Below are 21793 nucleotides of genomic sequence, written 5' to 3' on the forward strand. Positions count from 1 at the left end.
TGAGAACCATGAAGACTTACAAAGTACATTATTCCACATTTTTTCTCAGTAAATTGTAAGGGCCCTCACTTAAATTGACCCTCAGCAGTTTTCATACTGCACCTTAAATCACAAAATAACTCTTGAAATGCACTGAACACAACAAATTGGTAATAATTAACAGAATAAGAGTATCAGATGGTAGATTAACACTGGCCTAACACTGTGTTACCTCTCTAAGCTCCCCTGAGGCTCTGTTTAAATCTGTTTTTCTCTCACATTGTTTCTCCCATGGACCTACAATGTTACCAGTAAATCAAATCTGACAGGCATCCACAGACTGTCTGTCTCCCTCCGACACGTCTCACAGTGTACCTCTTATACGATGCCTTCAATTTTCCAAGTAGTGGATGGTGGTGTGGACACGAGGCAGTGGTACCATAGTGTGATGGGGGAGTGTAGGAGGTTGCATATACAGCGTGGCTGCAGGGTGTTTTGGATTACTACACATTCAACACCCATGCTCCACAGACAAAGGCGCATTCCTCTAAAGAGTCAGTCGCTCACAAAGTTGATTCATTCTGTTTGTGTTTGATGTCCTGTAAAATCTGTCATTTGGATGAACTGTTGTTTTTTTATGAACCCATGGGAGGGAGAGCCTTCAGAGCCTCGCTCACCCCACCAAGCCACCTCAAACCTTGTAAACCCTGTGCCCGTCTCTCCTGGTACAATGATGTCATCACTAGACAGCCCCGGGTGAGAGACTGGAATGTTACAGCCTGTTGATCCAGGCAAGGGACTGTGCTGATGGGTGGTGTGTGTGTGTGTGTTTCTGGGTGCAGGATGAAGACACTATGGAATGGGAGAGAGGCAGCGTATGTGTTTGTGCTTGTGCACGCTTATGTATGTGCTCATGAGCGTGATGGGGGCTTTACTGCGACACTGCTGTGTGAAGACCGGTGTGTGTAGGGGCCAGCTGTGAGTGGGGGAGTGTGTGGACTGACTGTACATTCACAGCAAACTCCCAAAGCTAAATAAACCCACACTGCAAAAAAAAAAAAAAAAAAAAAAAATCCATTTTAACAAGTCATTTAGTGACATATTCAGTTTTACAGTCTTGTTCTCCTTAAAAAAAAAAAAAAAAAAAAAGAAGTGAAAAAAATCTGTCAGTAGGATAACGTAGTCCCACTTGGTTCCACTGCAGTGTTCCACTACAAGTGAGATTATTTCATTCCACTGGCAGATTTTTTTACTTGTCTGAAGAAATGCAAGATTTTAAAACTACATGTGACACTAAATGACATTTTATGAGATGCTGGATATAACAGATACATGATTTAATTCCAAGGGTTACTTGGATTGTGCGATTAGTCTTAATTCCCTGGGTAGACTAAACGGAGACCGTGGTGTTTGGGGTCATAATGTCTGGTGATGGTGGTTGGGCCGAAGTCATGGGACCATTCGGTAAGGGAAGCATTACACATCCACTTCAACTATGGAAGAACTTTATGCTGCACTTAACCCACATTTTGTAGTGTGTACACATACTATACACATGACAGATGTCTGATTGTTTTCATTTTTGTCACAGACAGTAAGGTTATGGGATTCTGACCCTAGCAAAATGCCTCACTCCTCTCTCACTGCGTGCATGTGTTTCACGGTCTGGAGGTTAATTAGAGAAGGAGGCGGGGGCAGAAGTCCTGGGAGCCCCACTGAGCGAGCAGCGAGATTGTTTTTATAAAAAACAGAATAACAAACCTCTGCCCTTGTTGGTGGTAAGAGTGGCACTTTTGAAGTGACACATGGGGCTCTTAAATCCAGAGATTTATTGCCGGTCCCGTGGCAGGAGGCAGGGAGCAGGGAGACTGTACCCACCCTCAGTGCAGCAGGTGTGGGATGAAGGGTGTGATGGTGTGGTCATCATAACCAAAAATGGAGCGGGCAGAGGTTAAAGAAACCTTTTAGACAGCTTTAGAGCTAGATCTGCTGGAAAGCCAACTCGCTTGCCAAGTCAAGATCATTCATTTTGTTGTTTAACTGTATAGTTCATTGATAACTGAAGCTGTAAACTAATAAACAACTATTACTCATCAGGAGGTAGCCCACCAGTGGATACAAGAGAGAGAGATCAACAGTTGATATGGCCTGCAGTGCTTAGGCTGCAGGACGTGTCTTCTTGTAATAACCAACATCAACCAAATCACTGTTGTGCCAGTGTTCATACAAACATGAACTTTCTAGCATTCCTATGGACTATTCAAGACATAGTTTCTCTGTTTACTGGCCTGCACTGGTCCACTTTAGGGCTAGTTCAGCATGACCTCGCTGGAAAGGTCACAGAAGAAAGGTCAAGGTTCACCGTTCTGCCACTAAGGTAAAAGGTCAAAACTGTAAAAGTCTGAAAAGAAAAAAGAAAAGTGATTGTGCTGATGTCAAAATGAACTGGAGTTAGAAATTGCAATGACAGTAAACGCTATAGATGACATCATGAAAAGGTAAACGTCAGACTGTTGTCATGCAGCCTCAGAATCTTGCAAGTGGGCCATCAGCACTTGTCCGACTGCAGATCAGTGCACAACATGGGAGTGCTACCCTTTGCAGGTGAAAGCACATTTTCAATTGTTTCATGTCAGAGAAGATAGTTTCTACGTTTCTGCTTCTGGCGGTGGCGAGGTGCAGAAATGGAAGTTGCATTCAGGGAACAGATCACAGGTGCTTCTGGGTGCTTTGTGTCAGAACTGAATTCCACAGCGCTCTGAATGGCCTTCTTCTCCTGCGGGCGACATGACAGGGACACTTGCAGATGTTGACTCCTGTGTTTGCACTGCAAATTCCAAGGTTGCCACTCGGTGAACGGGGAATGAGAGAGGAATGTGAAAGTCTTACAAAGTCACCGGCCATAAACCCATCTGAAAATGTGGCAAGACTCAGGGAAAGCAGCTCTGAAACTGTTAAAAACAGATTCTTAACACTGAGTTACTATGGTGACACGCTGACTGTCTCTGCTTTATGACTGTAAAATGTAAACTAGCAGTTGTGCAAACATTTCAAAATGCATCTACAGTTGCCACACTGCCCCGAGAATAGCCACTGGATTTGCTGGGATCTAATGTGCCCCTTCCTCTAGGACGTACACACACCCCAGTGCATGCACACAATGAAATCCACACACAAACACACATACCCACACACCACATGCACACACATTTTGAGGAGCAGAGGTCACAGAAAATGGTCCCAGAAAGTAGGAGACCAAGAGAAAGAGAGAGAGACGTTGACAAATTGCAGAGTAGTCACAGATTGCTCTGTAGGTTAAAAATACAGCTATTAGGAACACTTTATTGGAGCACACACACACACACACACACATTCCAATGCCTATACTGTGTATTCTGTCCGAATGCCACTCTGTCTGCCATCTACTTGTTCGGACGGTTAATAAGCAGTATTTATAGTGCAGCCCAATGAGTGTTTTTGTTCGGCCTCTAAACTGTGCACCAGGGGAACGCTCAGGCAAAAACACAAACACCTAGTGTAACTCTCATCAGGGGCTCTGGACAACGTCGCACATAATACGCATCGTAAACTTTCTCAGGACACTGAGGAGGCTTGCTGCCTGGTGGGGAGGACGGGGGTCACTCTCATGTACTGTATCCTGTATTTGTATATGTGTGATCCCGTGTTTAGGTATGTGCACACCCATCTGTGCATGCATGTGGGCACAATATGCACGCCCGTCTGTGTCTTGTGTGTTTTGGATTCTGGGTCACTCGGACTCACTGGATGTGACAGAGCAGGGGGTTAGGAGCCCCCGTGACCGAGCCCTTTGCATGGTCCCGGTGACTGAACCATGCCTGTATGTGTCATTTGCATGGAGCAGAGAGGAGCGCTGTGTGTCTGCCTGGTTCTCATTAGGGTGCACACATGCTTCTAATCCCCAGGCTGTGGCCATGTGGGAGACATACTGTACAGTTTCAACTCTCTAATGTGATAATAAGGTGCTGAAAACGCCTCCACTGCCCTTCTACCCCATGGTGGAATTTTAAAAAAATCACGGTGTATGGCATAACATCCTTCCCTCTGTTCTTGTCTCAGATGTCAAATTGACTCCAGTAACACAACCTGTATGAGCACCAGACGTGAACTCTTGTAGAATATCTGTCATCAGCACTTTTACTTACTGTTATCACTATATTTTGTTCAATTCTGAAAGTAAATGAAACAAATGAGATCAAAATCACACCAGGGTATATATCCTTTCTTGTATCCCTGTCCCCATCCTCATTTGCCCTTTCTTCTTCTGCAGCATATTTCTCATGTCGAATAATGATCTGTATTAGTACACACACTTTAAAGAAAGAAAATCAAATTAAAACAACGCTTAGAGTTAATTTCAGTTTTTTTTTTTTCTTTAAACAAGTGACAAAATCTGCCAGTGGGAGAAGATAATCCCACTTGTTTCCAATGTAGTTCCACTTGTCCCAAGTGCTTTTCTGGGAACAAGAATAAATACGTTGAAACAATGCAGAATAAGGCGGATCAGACCACTGGTATCAACAAAATGACACTTGATTACACTTGATTCAGGAAAGTTCTGTAAACAAGTTGACTAGAATTGGAAACACATGGGTTTAGCTCATGTTAAGATTTTTAAGATTTTTTTTTTTTTGTTCACTAGGAACCGTGAATGAAATCACAGTGAGCTGTGACTGACATCAACAGACCTATAAATTATGCCATTTACTTTTCAGGAATAACTGTTTTTCCTCTCTCTTCAAGTTCTGGCTCCCAGTCTGAGGTGAGATGAGTCGATCCTGAGCGCATCAAATTTGAACAACGGACTGAATCTTTACACAGGCTCCACATTCACACGCAGCAGCCGCATACAACAGGTGCAGGCCTGATGGTTGGAGGTGCTTGCGAGGCCTATTGAGGCTTCATTAATGGAACAGGAAGAGAATTGAAGCACAAGGGCAAACACACTAACTCATTACCCCCTGGCTGACGTGTACCTTTCACACCGCAACTCAAAGTGTGTGCCTGTGTGTGGGTGTGTGAGTGCTGACTGGGTGGGTGAGGGCGGTGACATTAACAATTACATGCTCTTCACCTTAGAGATATAAGCTGCATCATATTATATGATCCTACTGTTGTATGTTATATTACACAGCTGGCATCACAGCAATAATGCTAACAGAGTGATTGGTAAAAACCGATCAAAATTACATCACATTAACCTATGATGATGTCATTGGACTGCTATCTAGGTTAGCACAACCTAACCTAATTAATGTGCTTTTCCATGTAAGTTGGTTATACTCTCTAAAATGAGAAAATAGTCCTGAAATCACATCATCACAAAGCCTGACAGTTCACATTGACCAAAACTGGCTAAAACCAGTAAGCCGACTTAGTTGACACTTGGCTGTTGGAGTTTGTTGTGCATCCACCCTTTCACACTGCTGTGCCACCTTGGCACCACACGCCCGCACATGCACACACTCACATACATACACACGCGCCAGCACACAACCAGCCATCCACAACCAGGACACACTGCCGTCCTCTGTGCTGTCCTTTACTGCTGCGGTTTACACAGCGGAAAGGAAGAACAGCGCGCTCACAAAACACGTAGAGAAGAAGAAGGAGAGGGAGCTCAGGACAAGATGACACACAGTGGTAGCACAGGGGTGGAAGGCCATGCTGTACGCAGTTAGAGTTAACGAGTGAACACCTCAGTGTACACAGGTAGGGTGGCGGTTGTTGTAGACCGGTGTCAAAACTGCCCTGGAAGATCTCTGTCATCAAAGAGTAACAAAGCAACCTCTGAGAGGATTATACTTTTAGCCCACTTCTTCACTTTACTGAATTTTCACGCTGACTAAATGCAAAAGCAAGGATAATATTCTCCAAATCTATTACCATCTCAGAAGTGAAACTATTAAAATGGCCCATCCTGTGCTATAGTGAGTAGTGAGTGTGATGATTCAAAAGAAAATGTGAGGCGCAAGGTCATTGTTTATGTCTAGGTGTGTGTTGAATTTAGTTGACTGAAATTGTTAGACACCACACACGGATATTTATAAATGTGCAGGTACAGGGCTGTAATGACAGGAATGTAAATGCCATTTGGTTAATATGCAGCAATTGCTGTTGTGCATTCTGGACGCTGTAGAGATGCTTAATTATGGTATTTGTGAATGGATGATCGTGCATGTGTGTGTGTGTGTGTATGTGTGTGTATGTGACAGAGAATCCCCCCTATGCAAAAGCCTTACTCAGCAGCAGTGTGTGCCAGGACAGGTGGCTTTGAACAGCCAAAAACACTGGACCGTAGTGTTTGGGCTCACACACAAGAGTGACGAATCGCTTCACTCTTTGTGCATGCAGCATCACACAATCAGATAATCAGTGAATCAGAATTAACAATAACAAATACTAAACTACTTTGCACAATTGGCCAACATGAACAAGATATTCTAGTAACTTTTGGGGAACTTTTATTTACTTTCAGTCAAGGCCTCTTTCTCCTTCTCTCTCTCTCTCTCTCTCTCTCTCTCTCTCTCTCTCTCTCCCTCTCTCTCTCCCTCGCCCCCGGCCCACCCCCGTGGCTCCGCCCTCTAGCAGATATAAGCCAGGTCCATGGGGCTTGCGTCTGCTCACAGCACATATCCCAGGGTTCTCTCTGTCTGGTTGTCTGTCCATCATTCTGTCTGTCTGCAGTGATTATTCCCACATAAACGGCCGCTCACAAAGGTAAGCCCCGACCCGCTCTCCTGCTCTCCCTCTCTCCTGCTCTCCCGAGAGCATCTGACCGATATTGTCGATGTAACCTATGCAGGAGAAAAGCTTAAATGTGATGTGCATGCAATTTTGGTCTCTAATGTTGGTTTATCTATTTATGTGGCTCTTATGGCATGGATATTTGTGTTTTTTGGCAACACGGAAAACTGATATACTCATCATCATAAGTTGTTTGTGTGAGGTTAAGATGCTGCCTGGTGTTGTTTGATTCCCACACCTACATTCTTTACAGAGCGTTATAAAGTCTCTAAATTTGCTCTTTGCCAGAAGTGCATTTTCTGATCGTGCAGTAGCTCCCTGAAATATCTAAAGTGTCTTTAACTTTTTGCACAGCACATGTGTATTTAGTTCTTTGCTTTTGGGAAAAAAGGATGACTCAGGTTACCATGATTTATCCAATACTTCAGTCTTAAAGAAAAATTCTTGCTGGACAGGTGAATGTTAATGCTGTAATAACAATTCAGTTTATCATTCATGATGATTGGCTTTTTTTCCCCTGAAGGACACACTATTTTGTAATAATTCCTGTTTTGAGCTGTTGTGGGATCCAATACACTTATGTCCAGTGGTTGGAGAGCTGTTGGAGTGTTATTTCAGGGCATTGGGGAACATTTCTGCAGTTGATGGGCTCTATTCCCCAGACTGTTGTGCACACAGCACCTCGAGTCATGTTGGGCTCTCCAGAGCTTATTTCCAGGGAACAAGAACATGTATGTCCATCTGTGAGAGAATGACTGCGCTGAAGGCAAATATGAATTCAAACATTTATGTGAGTGTGCATGTGTGTGTCTGTGTGTGTGTGTGTGTGTTGAAGCCAAACTGTCAGATCTGTGCGACGGGGGCAACAGCAGCAGTTTGGTGAGAAGAGACTGCAGTGCAAACACAGTCAGTGGCCCTGAGCAGCTTTTTCTCCCCGGGCTCATCAGCTTGATAACACTCTCTCTCATTGGTCAACCCACTGGTTTGGCTTCGTGATAATTCAGAAGTGCACTTGTCATGAGAGGATTTTTTTTGTGCTCTGGATATATTCAGGATTGAATGTAGGAACAGGAAGATGCACAGTGTAACCTGAGCGCTCAGCTTACCCCTATTAAAGGTGCACTATGCAAAATTGCTGAGGGTTGATTTAAGTGAGACCATGTGAGACGTTAAGACTCATTTGGCAAAAAGCACGTAATTTGATGGTTGAGCTTAGATGGCTTGGTCACACTCACTGATAAATTATGTGTTTATTTCATGTTTTTTTTTTTCTTTCTTTCTTTTCTTTTTACAAAAAAAAAAAGTATTATAGTAGCCTTGGTTCTTAATTAATGTAACTATAAGGGGCCTCTAATGTAATATTTTGCATTTTAACTGAGGTAACTTGTATGTAATTATCATTTCATTTTGGTATCAGCAATAAGACCAGCTTGTGTCATCAAAATCTTAAAAAAGATCTTAAAAAAGTGATTGACCATTGACCATATGAAAAGCTATTATTATTATTATTATTATTATTATTATTATTATTATTATTATTATTATTATTATTATTATCATCATCATCATCATCATCATCATCAGTATTTAGATACTTATTACATCTAATGTGTGATTTTCAGGGAAGCCTAACAATGTGCAAGTGAAAACTATTAAATGAGTGTAAAGAGTTTGCAGCCTGATAGCCTCATCCCTCTGTTTTAGTAGAAGGCTTATTTTCCACAACTTCTCTAAGTTCTTCTGTATTTATGAAGTTCTGTCTCTCTTTTACTTTCTCTTAGACTTTTTTGCCCCTTTTCCTTTGGCATATGACACAAAATCGGTGAAAAGCCACTGCTGTGTTCACCTTTATGTGGGTTAGTGTGCCAGAGCACTAGAGGATGAGAATCTCAAATATAGCTTGTAGCTTTTGTGCACCTCACCAAGTGAGTGCAAGGGCTAAAAGTTTCAAATAAACTGTGTGCATGACTGTGTGCATGTGTGTGTATTTGTTATTTATGTGTGTATGTGTACACACTCCCCTGTATACATTCTTCAGCAAACCTGAGAAGCTCACCAAACAAAAGGACAAAAAGAACAAAGAAAAAGCAAAGTATGATAGCAGACAAAAAAAGACAGAGAAAGAATCTGTAAACAGTTCAGTCATTTAGCTGCACAGCTGTGGCAGTTTGTGCGTGTGTGTGTGTGTGTGTGTGTGTGTGGGTGGGTGTGTGGGTATGTGTGTGTGTGTGTGTGTGTGTGTGTGTGCAGGGTAGCTGTATTCCTATGGTTTGTGTACCGGCCTTGTTTGAACAAGAGCTTTGCAGCGTGACTTGAAGAGGTGTTAATTTTATGGGGTGTGATCGGTGATAAAAGCTGCGTTTGGGGAGCCGAGGAGCTGCAAATGTTTTTCCCTTTCATTGAGAAACCACAACGGCAGTGGAGTCACAAAAGAGTGGGTGCAAGGGTTTTGTCAGGGCTAAGTATAAATTTGTGAATGGCTGCGGTGCAAGGAGGAAGGCAGAGTGGTTTGCTAAACATACTCGGTGAGATCGGAACATCGAATTTTGGTCTGACTGCGTGTTTCTAAGATGCAGCAGAAAAAAAAAGTCACAGCAAGAGGCGCTCTCATCTTGAATAATGACACCCAAACATATCTAATTTGGCTGAGTGACTGATTTGTTTCAAGCCAGCCCTCCAACTCTTCCCTCTTGAATATCACCACTATCTCTTTCCACCTCTCTGGTAGCAAGATGGTTTAACTTTCACACACCGTCTGGCCCTCTCACCTCCTCCTCAGTCTGCAGGGTCACTGAGTGGCTCCAGGTCACTGAGTGAGGATGTTTCCAAAGGGAGAAAAGAGGCAGCGAGGGCAGGCAGAGCGGAGGAGAAGGAGGAGGAGGAGGGAGGCCGAGGGTGAGGATGGTGCTGAACACACAATGCTCTGTTCACACCGAGAGGGAGGAAGACGAGGAGACGAGGAGGAGAGAAACGTCTGTATCTGACAGAGCAGGGAGAGCAGACAGGTGTGTCTCCAGGCTTGGTGGTGGACTACACACTGTCGAGTTATTATTTCCATCTTGTTTTAATGCATGGGTGGAGAGATGAGGGAAAAAAATGCTTTTGAGGGAGTTTTTTTTTTTTTTTTTTTACACTGCTCAGCTGTATTTGGCCGGCCCCTCCAGTCTGTCAGCTGACTTCACATTCCTTAGTCAGTGTGTGTTAGCCTGTATGTGTTTTTATGCGTGTGTGTTTGCATGCACAAAACATATAAATCCAGGACACCAGACATGTGTGGATCTGTAAGTGATAAATCAGCCACACGCTACTCTCCATCATTTCATTCTCCTCTCATTTTTCTGTCCTACATTACTGGGCGATGATGTATACAATGTATGTTAAATTATTATTTTATTATTAGAAAACAAAGACGCTGATGACATTTACTAACTCACTCCAGACCACAGACTCATCCCTCAGCGCTGTATCACAGAGACTCTTGGAGGGTCTGGATAAATATTATGCTTAAGGAAACACAGTAGTACTCACAGTGTCCAGTAAGAAAAATTATATGGATATGTGGATTTGCAGCACAATAAAAATCCATTTGAAAATGAGATCTAGCTTGGCATCTTAAAAAATTAATTTGGTCACTTTTTATTTGACTGAATAATGATAATATTCAACTTGGCATCAACCTGGTATCAACTGTGTTTTACAATTGAGTCAGTGTTCATGCTTGAGTTTTATGCAAAGTTGAATATTAACATTCGATGCTTAAAATAACTAAAAACAAGTGAACATTTCTGAATTCTTTTCAATAATTTCATTTGTTTCCAGTAGAAATCAACTTTCTTGTATCAAGTGGCAGTCTGTTCATAAAAATGCGGTGATCAGGGTTTTTCAGTTTTTTTAGTTCTTATATAAATATATAAATATATAAATAAATTCCCATAAACTTTCTGTATTTAAATATGTACATAACTTTATACACAGAATATTATAGGAATATGGGTGTATATATAGATTTGTAGATTTGTAGATTTATTTATTTTTTAAAAGAAATGGGACAGTACATGTTAATGCACATATAAATGTAAACACATGAGATTGTAGCCGTGCGGCTAATTTCCATCTCTAGTCCCATTGGCAGGTTGGTGTTGTACATAACGCTCATACACAACAGAATAAAAAGAAACAAAACAAAACAAAACAAACAACATAGTTGATCATAAAACATACAGGCCAAGGCTCAGGGGACCATGCGCATTTCACCACTGCTTAAACACTAAATTATATAGGATTTTTCTTGAAGCATTATGTGGTTAAAGGCTTATACAGTGGTTACATTTTGCTGCTTTTAAAGCCTAATATGTGCCTAACGATATAGAAAATGCATGCCTTGATTAAGTTTAGAGCTGCCAAATGGAAGCCCCTGTTGTTATGTTTTTTTCCTATGTCCCAGCAAACAATGGCAAATCAACATAAGTGATTCAGATATAGTTTTGATAGGCATCTGCTCCGCACACACTTGGTCAGTGCTGCAGCAGCTGCTGTGGTTTTAATGAGATCCTGGAAATCACAGCTGCAAGAGACAAGCCAACACCTCACTCTCCCCTGGGTGAAGCACGACTCAGCAAAAACAACAGCTTACAGACATACGACACCCAGGAGTGTCATGCATCACGCATCTGATGGACAATTTACTGTGTTTTGTTTAATGTTGAATGTCAGAGGATGGACATATGGAAGCAGTCGGGGGAAACACAGACGCGAGCGTACAATGTAGACAACTTTGAGAGGGTTTGCTTATTTTTGAGACTGTCTAGGCCAGGCGGAGCATGCTAAGAGCTCAGTGGTGTGTGACCAACCACACATGATTCTGGCAACAGATGTTAGGGAACGGTCCAGTGTGCAAACATCTGTGCAGCCCCCCCTGCACCTCTCCTGCTCTGCTGCTGTTGTCCAGTGGTTAAGGTGGCATGATGGGTCAGTGATTTGAGTGACAGAACAGTGATGGGATACAGAGAGTGTGAAAAAGGATAGGGTCTGTGTTTTGTGTGTGTGTGTGTCTTTCCCCTACCTCAGCATGGCGTAAGAGATGCTATAAGCAGGCCTTTATGGAAAGTGCGGGAGGTGAAGTGTGTGTAATGTTGAACGTCTCCATCTTAACAAGTCATTTAGTCTCATATTGAGTCTTTACATTTTGTTTTTCTTCAAACCAGTGAAACTAATCAACTTGCTTCCATGAATTTTCTTGAACCAGTCGCCATTTTCTTGATACTATTCTGCCTTTTTTCAACATATTTACATTAATTCCCAGAAAAAGTCCTGAAACAAGTGAAACTGAACTGGAAACAAGTAGGATTATCTCACCCCACGAGAAGATTTTTATACATGTTTTAGTGGGAAAAAAACAAGCTTTTTAAGTGTGAATATGAGACTTATTTTGCTAAAGATTTTTGCAGTGTAAATGTCAAACATCCTTGTTGGTCCCGGTTAGAAGTTGCAACAAATGTCTGCTTGTCAGAAAGTAAAGATGGAGAGCCAAGTAGCTTTGCACCAGCGTGTGAATTATAAGACTATAACTCAAAAGTGCGTGAGAAACAGCTGCTCATGCCAACATGACTGCACTGTAGCATGTTTGTATCTGACTTCATGACTTATGTGCATCTGTAGGAATGTGGAACAGGGGATGAAGACAAAGTTAAAGGTTATAAACTTCACTATTTTAACGTTAAGTCCCTCATTCTTGTGCTTTTTCTCCATTAACAGGCTACAACATGGAAATTACTGGCTAATATTTATGTCAGGGTCTGTAACTACAACAAGAACAAGTCACAAGGGAGGTGACACCTATATCGAATACAGTGAATAAAGTGTCAGGGTGTTGGAGCACCATGTTTACATGCCTCTGCTGTCACCATGACAACGTTATGGTGTTGTTGTCCGACACTGAACAGAAGCTTGTTGTATGGTCCTTCTGATCTGCAGCCACGTGTTCTGTCAAGATATTTCCTCTCCTTCACAAACACCTACACACACACACACACACACACACACACACACACACATACACATGAACACCTCACTGGCTGTCAGCTTCCCCGGGTTCTTCTCGTGTTGGGATGTTTGAGTGCTACAAGAAGGTAAAAGTGTACACATATGCAGCAAATACCATCATTGTGTATTATACCATTGATTCGAAAATAAGCTGGATATCATTGCATTTTATGAACCTGAAATAATCAGCAGAGACAGTCACTCATTGCCAGTGCGCATTTGCTATCAAATGACATTTAGTGACTTTTAAAATGAATTATTTGTGTAATATTCATGGAATATATATATTTAAATTCCTTGTAGTATTCGATACTAGGCTTTGATGTTGGGTGCAGATTCAAAACAGCATATATGGCAGCTATGATAATCAATTCATAGATAGCAAATAAATAAATTTCTCAAAATAAGTTTCTGAAATGACTTGAGATTGAGCTCTGTAAATATATGTAACATTTCAGAGATGTTTTAGATGACTATATTTGTCATCTAAAATTGCAAATTGTATTTTCATAATTTTGTGACTAAAATATAATTAATTGATGTCCTTCTTGTCTTGTTATGCTGGGGTTGATATTGCATTCAAAGCATTCAGCTATATTCTTTGACTCTCTAGCCATAATAACTCCTCTGTTATTTTGTGGAAAGAGGAGAGGAGTGAGTGTGGATGTCATGCCATTAGATGGTGGGTGAAAGTTTGCACCTACTCCACAAAACCTCAAAACACTTTCAGGCTCTTAAAAAGCTTTTGTTGAATGTGTTTACTCTATGAGATGCTATTTGGTGGCAAAGTATGACCGAATGTTTTCCAAAACCTGCCAAATGTCTCAGGACGAAGGAACTTCTTGCTCTCCCTAAACTGTTCTGCCTGTCTCCTCTAAGAGTCTGCCACTTGTTCCAGAAGAAATATTAGCACTTTTTTTTTTGGTTTGAGGCAGAAAGCTCAGTTTTGAATAACTTTCTGATCATCAAGGCTACCAACACACAGTATTAGAAACCAGCTTTTTACCCATTTGTTCATTTTTCTTTGCTTCCAGTGAAGCAAAATAAAAAGTATAAAACAATAAAAGAGTCAGACACACTCTTTCATCACTCCCTTTCTCTAACTTTTGCTAACTGTGAATCTCAAGTATTAGTGTCGTCCTCCAGACTGTTTCACTGAGCACCCGGGGAATCAATAGGGCCTCACATGATAAAAAGGAAAAAGGATCAATGTTCAGAGGAGGAGTGTCACTTACAGACAGATGACACCAAGTGCAGCTTTATTCCTGAACATTCCTCCCACCTCCGCCTTTTATCTTCAACTCCCACAGATCCCATAATATGAATATAGATTCATATTGTCGACGAGGATGTTGGAAACAGAGTGTAGCTACAGCACATGGGCCAAAAGCATGTTCGGAGGCTGGATGGGAAAACTTGCCGACACTCCTCTTTGGGGTGTCTGGCTTCTGTCACAAGACGGGTCTCCTTCAAAGACCAGCTCTCACGGAGGGAGAGAGTGGCACGGCTGTGCTAAAATCACCAGCCGACTGAGAAAAGGTCAGAGGGCAACAAAGGTCCGTAGAAGTCGTGACTGAGCGGATGCAGAGGATGTGGGTTAGAATTATGAATCCAGAACAAACCACGCTGTGATGAGATAGGAGCGAACACCAGGACTGGAACTGTGGTTGGTTCTAAACTACGACTGTGGCTGCAAAAGACTAGCGTGGGTTGAAACGGAAATCTCTGCTGTAAAGACCGAATTTGCTCACAGAACTAGACCTCAGGAGTGCTGCTGAGATCTTGATTACAATTACGATTACAATTCACATTTGGCAGACACTTTTATCCAAAGCGATGTACATATGAGATTTTAATACACTAACAAGCAAAGATCAATTCAGGAAAGATCAATTCATCTGAAGAGTGGCTGTTTGGAGGAGAGCTGTTAGGGGTTAGATAATGGGCGTAAGACTAGGAGGCAGTCTGGGCTGCTCAGCTGGACCGCAACTCTGTGAACTCAAAACTGTGTTTGTTGGCGCAGACGTCTCTGTTCTGGCTTAAAGGAGGAAAAAGACATTAGGCAGGCAGCCACATGTAGGCATGAGTGCATTCTTCGACAGCAGTGGTACACCGTCGTGCGGTTTAGTGGAGGGCTACATGCAGCCAGCCGCTCTGACAGGTACCTGCACTGCATCTCCCTCAAAGTGCCTCTCCTGTCTCGTCTGCTTTTCTTCCTGAGACGACTACTGGCTCATCTGACTTCTCATAATGAAGATTTTTGTTGACTTGTGAGTCTCAGTCACAGTCAGTTGCATGTCACCATTATCAGAAAGAAATTATTATACAGTGTATTTTTAATTAATTTGTCTATCCCTTTTTTCTGGATGCCTGTCACTGCAGTAACTAAAGGGAACTAGCCAATAAACTCACTGAGCTTATTTAGATTAAAAAAATACATTTGTTTATTAAAGAATCTACTTTTAGCCCTGGGCAAATTCAGATGCAGTTTGTCTGGGTTTTTCATTTTATCTTCTGTGTTGTACTTGAGGGAGGACAAGAATGGTCTTATTAATACCAGTGGGAGAGCTGTGCTTGTACCTGGCATGCCAGTGAGTTAGCTAGGAGGTGACAGAAATACTTCACACACTTGTAAAATAACTCTTGAGTGAGAAACAATGAATACATGTTCATTCAAGCATTCTCATTCTCTTGTCACACATATTATTCATACATGAACAAGCTGTTAAAGCCAGTCATGTTCATGTCTTCATCGTACACATAAAACTGATGACTGTGCCCAACAGTCACCAGGATGCCACTGCAGGACAGTAAGGAGAGGTTTCTTTCACTGCTGCAGAGATAGAAAATAATGTCAGTATTTAAAAAAAAAAAAAAAAAAAAAAAAAAAAAAAAGTGATAAGGATATTTCAGACACCCCAGAAGTATCACAGCACAAAGAATATCTTATTGTCCCTTACCCATCTTGTTTTAGGGTACTTGTTGTTATGTTTTATGAAAACTGGACGCATTTTTGTGCTCAGAATTATAGAAAAGTGGTGTCCTCTTGCAATGAAAGTTATTTGTCAGCAGCCAGGGTCAGTTTCAGCCCTGTAAAAGGACAGCAGTGTGACAGAATCAACTTCATGACATTTATTATGGCTCCCTCTTGTGGCTAACTATAGTCTGTGCAGGAGTGTGATCCAGCACAGCAGGACTGACACATTCATCCTGAGGAATTGATCATTTTAGCAGTCTGAGGCCTTTGAGGAGGAGCCATTCACACTCAAGTCCATGTGATATTCAGTTTTCCAGAATGAATTTAACTTGAATATACGTCACTGACTATAAGAATAAACAGTCAAGGAAAATATGTGGTGTTCAGTCCATAAGCGTTGTTGTTTAGAACTACAGTAAAAAAACTAAATAAAACTAAATTTAATTAATTAATTAATTTATTTTTTATTTATTTATTTTTTTTGTGCTGTCCAGTTAAAATTTTGAATATCACACTGTTAGACACCAATAACGTTGTTGGGCACTTTTAAGCTTCCTGAAAACCCTTTCCTTCATAGATTTTTATTAGAGGATGCAAAGAAACAATGCAAAAGTTAGAGTGCTATCCACAACAAATGAGATGTAGGCTCTAAAATATAAGAAGCATCACTAATGAGACATAGTGTTTTCTGACTTCTGATTTTTTATTATTAGTAGAAGTATTTGTTTGATGTCGGCAGCTCAGAAAAAATGGAATACTTCAAGGATGTGCTAATATTTATGGTGAGGTTCTCAGAATAATGTGTTTTAGTTTTTTTAGTTTTTTTTTTTCAAAGTTTTCAAAACTTTACAATGCAGGGCCAATTTCACTCTTCCATTTGTCAGTGGGATATATGCCACGCAGTTTCCTGCATCACTGGTTTTCTCATTCCACTCTCTTTGGGATTTGCAAAGCTGAGCAGAGTTGAGAAGCAAAGTGGGAATCAAATTCTGGGTCTTGTTTGCCAATATTCCCTAGTTAAAAAATGCTACATTTATTTTATCACACTGCTGACAGCCATATTATACATTCTGGGAGGAACAAATATTGTCTGTGGTGCCAGAATGGCCTGCATTCTGCAGTTCTAATGTATTTCTAGCAGATAGAGACAGACTGGGGTTCATGTGTGCTGTGGACTCACAGCCTCCTGTTGTTGGCATTGTGCAAATGTGCTTGTAAAGTTGACTCTTCGCACGCTGAATTTTCATCTACTTACCAACTTACAAGCTCCAACTGCAGAGTTACAGTTATTAAAGGTCCTGTCTTCCCTTCCTACAGGCCATGGTCATGTCTCCCCTCCCTGCACCCCTCTTTCTGATGCTGCTACCGCTTGCAGTGCTTCCTCATGTTCGTGGTGGGGCATACTACGGACACAAGCAGCACCCTCAGCATCACCAGCCAATGCAACACCTCCAGCACATGGGCAAAGAAGGCTTCCCCCAGCAACAGTATCTTGGCAAAGAGATGCCCTATATGCAGTACCCCCACTACAGGAAGGAGCTTCCCCAAATGCCCATGCACATGGGCAAGGAGAATGCTCGCAAAGGGGGTGGCTATAATGGTGGACAGGACAAAGGTGAGAAAATCAGAGCCATAAAAACATTTAAAAGACATCAGTAATATATTGTTCAAGATTTAGATTAAAAATGGTTTTGATTGGCTTATACTTCTTTTGACTGAACCAATACTTAATGGTTCAGTCAAAACACTTACGGGTATATAGACAGTGGGAGGTGAGATGCAAGTGACATGGATCTATAACAATTTTCCAGTGAAACAGTTACCAGATTAAAAAAAAAAAAAAAAAGGATGTAGTGTTTCATTGTGTATTATTATGGATAGTGGTTAACATAGTGTTACTGTGTGGCTTGTGAATTAACACGTATGAAACCACATCATCACAACTGATCAGACTGTTCATTCTTCCACAGACCATTATCTTCCTAGCTTGTCTTATAGAAAATGTTATGTCAAGAAGATGTCCCTAAGATTGTGTACATTGAGTATATACATGAATATATACATTGAGTGTGTGCCAATGTGTATGTATATCGGGGAATGTATGATGCATTTGTGCTTTAATGGTTTTGTGCTTTTTGTCGTAGTGTTTTCTTTTAGATATACCTATGATTCTAAATTGATTCAATCTTAAGATTTAATCAAAACAGCTTTTATATCTGGATCAGTATTTCTGGTTTGATATTTATCCCATTCCTCACAGGGCAAACTATCCCTAGTGGTGCTGAGGGAATTCCCCAAGGGGAACCAGGCCCAGCTGGGCCACCTGGACCTGAGGGACCTCCAGGTCCTCCAGGACCTCCAGGGAATGGACAGCCAGGACCTGCTGGACGACCAGGCCCTCCAGGTCCACCAGGATTGCCTGGTGTGGGCAAACCAGGTTTGCCAGGATTGCCAGGCAAGCCTGGAGGAAATGGGGAGCCAGGGCCACAAGGAGAAATGGGCCCAAGTGGTGGAGAGGGGCCAATGGGACAGCCAGGGCCCCAGGGTCCCCCAGGACCACCTGGGCTGCCAGGAATAGGTAAACCAGGGGGGCAGGGACTGCCAGGCCAACCAGGACCCAGGGGAGAGCCAGGGCATAAAGGTCTTCCAGGGTTACCAGGGTTACCAGGACCCAAAGGAGACAAAGGGATGGGCCTGCCAGGGCCGCCTGGTCACAAGGGGCTTCCAGGCCCCCCAGGGCCTCCTGGTGCAGGAGGGTTGCCTGGCATTGGAAAACCTGGACTGAATGGGATTCCAGGGCCACAAGGACCACCAGGGAAGCCCGGACCCCCTGGAGAAAAAGGCCCAGCTGGGCCACCTGGCGAAGGCGGACAGCCTGGCCCACCAGGTCTGCCTGGACAGGGTAAACCAGGTCAAAATGGTTTGCCAGGACAGCCAGGCATGCCAGGCGGGAAAGGTCATCCAGGACCCCCAGGTTTGCCAGGAAAACCAGGACTACCTGGATTTGGCAAACCAGGATTCCCAGGACCTAAGGGTGATAAGGGTATGGGCGGTCCACCTGGACCCCCAGGACCAAAGGGAGATAAAGGTCATGGAGGATTGCCTGGAATGCTTGGACCCCCTGGACCAAATGGCCCACCAGGTCCCCAAGGCCCTATAGGACCTCCAGGAGGCGTTGGTGCACCTGGCCCAAAAGGAGCAAGTGGCGAAGGAGGGCCTAAGGGGCTTGATGGAGCCAAGGGTGAGCCTGGTCCCGCTGGGCTTCCTGGTAAGGATGGTCTACCTGGAGAGGATGGAGAGCCAGGGCCAAGGGGTCCACCAGGACCTGCTGGTGCTAAAGGGGAAGGTGGACATAAAGGTTTACCAGGTCCTCCTGGTCCTCCAGGGCTTCCTGGGCCAAAGGGACAGGGTGGATTACCTGGGGAAGTGGGTCCTCAAGGTCCTAAAGGAATTCCAGGTCTGGATGGTGCAGCAGGACCAGTTGGCCCTCCTGGTCCTCCTGGGACAAAAGGAGATATTGGCTCTCCTGGTCTGCCAGGCATTGCTGGTGAGGGAATTCCAGGTGTTCCAGGTCCAATAGGCCCCCCAGGGAAGGAAGGCCTAGCAGGGCCACCTGGACGACCTGGTCAGCCCGGCCCCCCTGGACCACCAGGCCCATCTGGAACACCTGCTCTGCCCCCTGATATGGCTGGAGTCCTCCCTGGAATGGGCCCTGGACTGGATGGTGTTAAGGCTGGTGGTTATGGCAAAAAGGGAAAGTATGGAGGAAATGGCGCAGAGGTAATGGGTGCCAGTGGGTTGGAAATGCCAGCATTCACTGCTGTAGTAACAACTCCCTTCCCACCCGTGGGCACTCCCGTGATCTTTGACAAGCTCTTGTACAATGGTCGCCAAAACTACAACCCCCAGACAGGTATATTCACTTGTGACATGCCTGGTATTTACTACTTCGCCTACCACATTCACTGCAAAGGAGCCAATGTATGGGTGGCTTTGATGAGGAACAATGAGCCAGTAATGTACACATATGATGAATACAAGAAGGGTTATCTAGATCAAGCATCGGGGAGTGCAGTATTACCTCTACAGCCTGGGGATACTGTGTATATCCAGCTGCCCTCGGATCAGGCCGCAGGACTTTATGCTGGCCAGTATGTCCACTCCTCCTTTTCTGGGTACTTGCTATATCCGATGTAAAACCGCAAACTGCAGGAAGACAAAGATTTTTGTGAAAATAAGTGCGTGCATATTGATGTGTAATGTAAACCATGATTCTGAAATTATTTCAAGTGAAATATATTGGTCAACAGAGATGGGAGGACAAGTTGGAATTGTCCCAAAGAAAATCTGAAGTATGAGTGTCTGTATACAGCAGCTTCTATAGTCATGTATTTGTGAGTACAAGGATTTCTATATTTACAGCTCTGAACATATAAAAGAATGTATAGAACTTGAAATTCAAAGATGAACTTACATTTTTCATTTTGTAAAAAAAAAAAAAAAAAACGACTCACAAGAGTTTGATTCGTAATTAGCGTAAAGTCTAGGGAAGATAAAATGTGCAGTATAATTCCAGTAACACTGTTGTCACAGTGTCATGTTTTATTCCTGCCCAAATATTATGTTCTTATCAAAACTGGCAGCTGCCCATGTGGCAAAGAATGTGAAATAGAAAACTTAACGATACATTTCATTTGGTAGGACATTTATATTTTTAGCATGCATACTGTTCCTAGATATGAATACATTTTTGTCTAGCTCTCTTTTGATAATTGTCAAGAGGTAAAAGTACCTCTTGAAAATGACAACACGGACCACTGAAATATAGTTTGCATTGCTGTCGTTTGTGTATTTTTTGGAAGTATAAGATAATTTCTGGCTGTCTAGCTTGCAGATGACTGAGGGTAAGAGGGGAGAGAGACATTAAAGAGGTGTTTAAAAGCTGCCAACTGTGTGTTAATGTTGCCATTACACAGGTATTGTTTATTGTCATGTCAGCTGTCAGCTGACATGAATATAGAATGCACCATGTCAAAACTATTGTAAGAAATATATATACATTTATATACACATATGTATATGTATGTATAATTCCTCACGAAGAATGTGGCGAGGAATTATATATCTTATAAATTCTTTCAGTGCCCACTTTATTCGGTCCACCTGTACAGTCTAATGCAGTTCAACGCAACAGCATAAATTCTACCTTTTAAGAACATTTATATGTTCATTTTTTGTTGACTTTGTGGAGAATGTGTCAATTTAATTCTATATTTATTACTGAGATTGTAATTTGCAGAGGTCTTCGACTACATTAAATAGAGAGGTGTTTCTAATTTTTTGTCCTCCCTATTTATATACATGAAGAGGGACAGAATAGTGGAAACACCTCTCAATAAAATGCAGTCCAGTCCAACAGCAGCACTAACTATGAGCTTATGCCAAACATAGAACTGTATTAACACCTCTATTACTGTGACGAAAAGAAAACCTGAGCATTATAGGCATCATGAAAGTAAACTCCATGACACAACAGTTGTATTGATTGTATTATATTGTGCAGGTGTACCTAATATAGTGGCCACGGAGTGTATATGTCTTTTGTTAAAGACATGAAGTCTTTAAGGTGAGACGGGCATGTCTTGATAATGTAGGACTGTCAATTTTTAAAATCCAATGAGGGGGCAGCCTAACTTACTTTACAAAATGAAAGGAAGTAGGCTACTTGAAGCTGCTGTGTATACCGAAGGCAACTTGGTGAAAATTGGTGGCTGAATGTTAATGGACTCAGGAGGGTGTGCATATTAAAAAGTTTTAGGTGCTTTCAAATGGGAAACATTACTTTAAAATTAGATTATTGTAATTAAATAATCACATGCATGGAATGTTACCTGGGCAGTTGTGTTTCTGATTGACAATTGCTCCTTTGAGTAAGATTCAAAGTGTGAGAATGTAACCTCTAAATAATATTTTAGCAGTTGCATATTGGCACCAGCTCTGACGCTGCAT

At 42.3% G+C, this 21793-nt stretch overlaps 1 protein-coding gene across 1 annotated transcript; it reads left to right on the forward strand.

Annotated features, from left to right (window-relative positions):
- The first annotated feature begins 17110 nt into the window (after positions 1-17110).
- Positions 17111-19981, forward strand: col8a1a (collagen, type VIII, alpha 1a). Its single transcript, XM_030080875.1, has 2 exons — positions 17111-17399; positions 18045-19981. Exons 1-2 carry the CDS (start codon positions 17111-17113, stop codon positions 19979-19981), a joined length of 2226 nt encoding a protein of 741 aa, XP_029936735.1.
- The last annotated feature ends 1812 nt before the right edge of the window (positions 19982-21793 follow it).

The sequence above is a fragment of the Myripristis murdjan genome, chromosome 21 (assembly GCF_902150065.1).
Source record: "Myripristis murdjan chromosome 21, fMyrMur1.1, whole genome shotgun sequence".
In the NCBI taxonomy this organism is placed as follows: domain Eukaryota; kingdom Metazoa; phylum Chordata; class Actinopteri; order Holocentriformes; family Holocentridae; genus Myripristis; species Myripristis murdjan.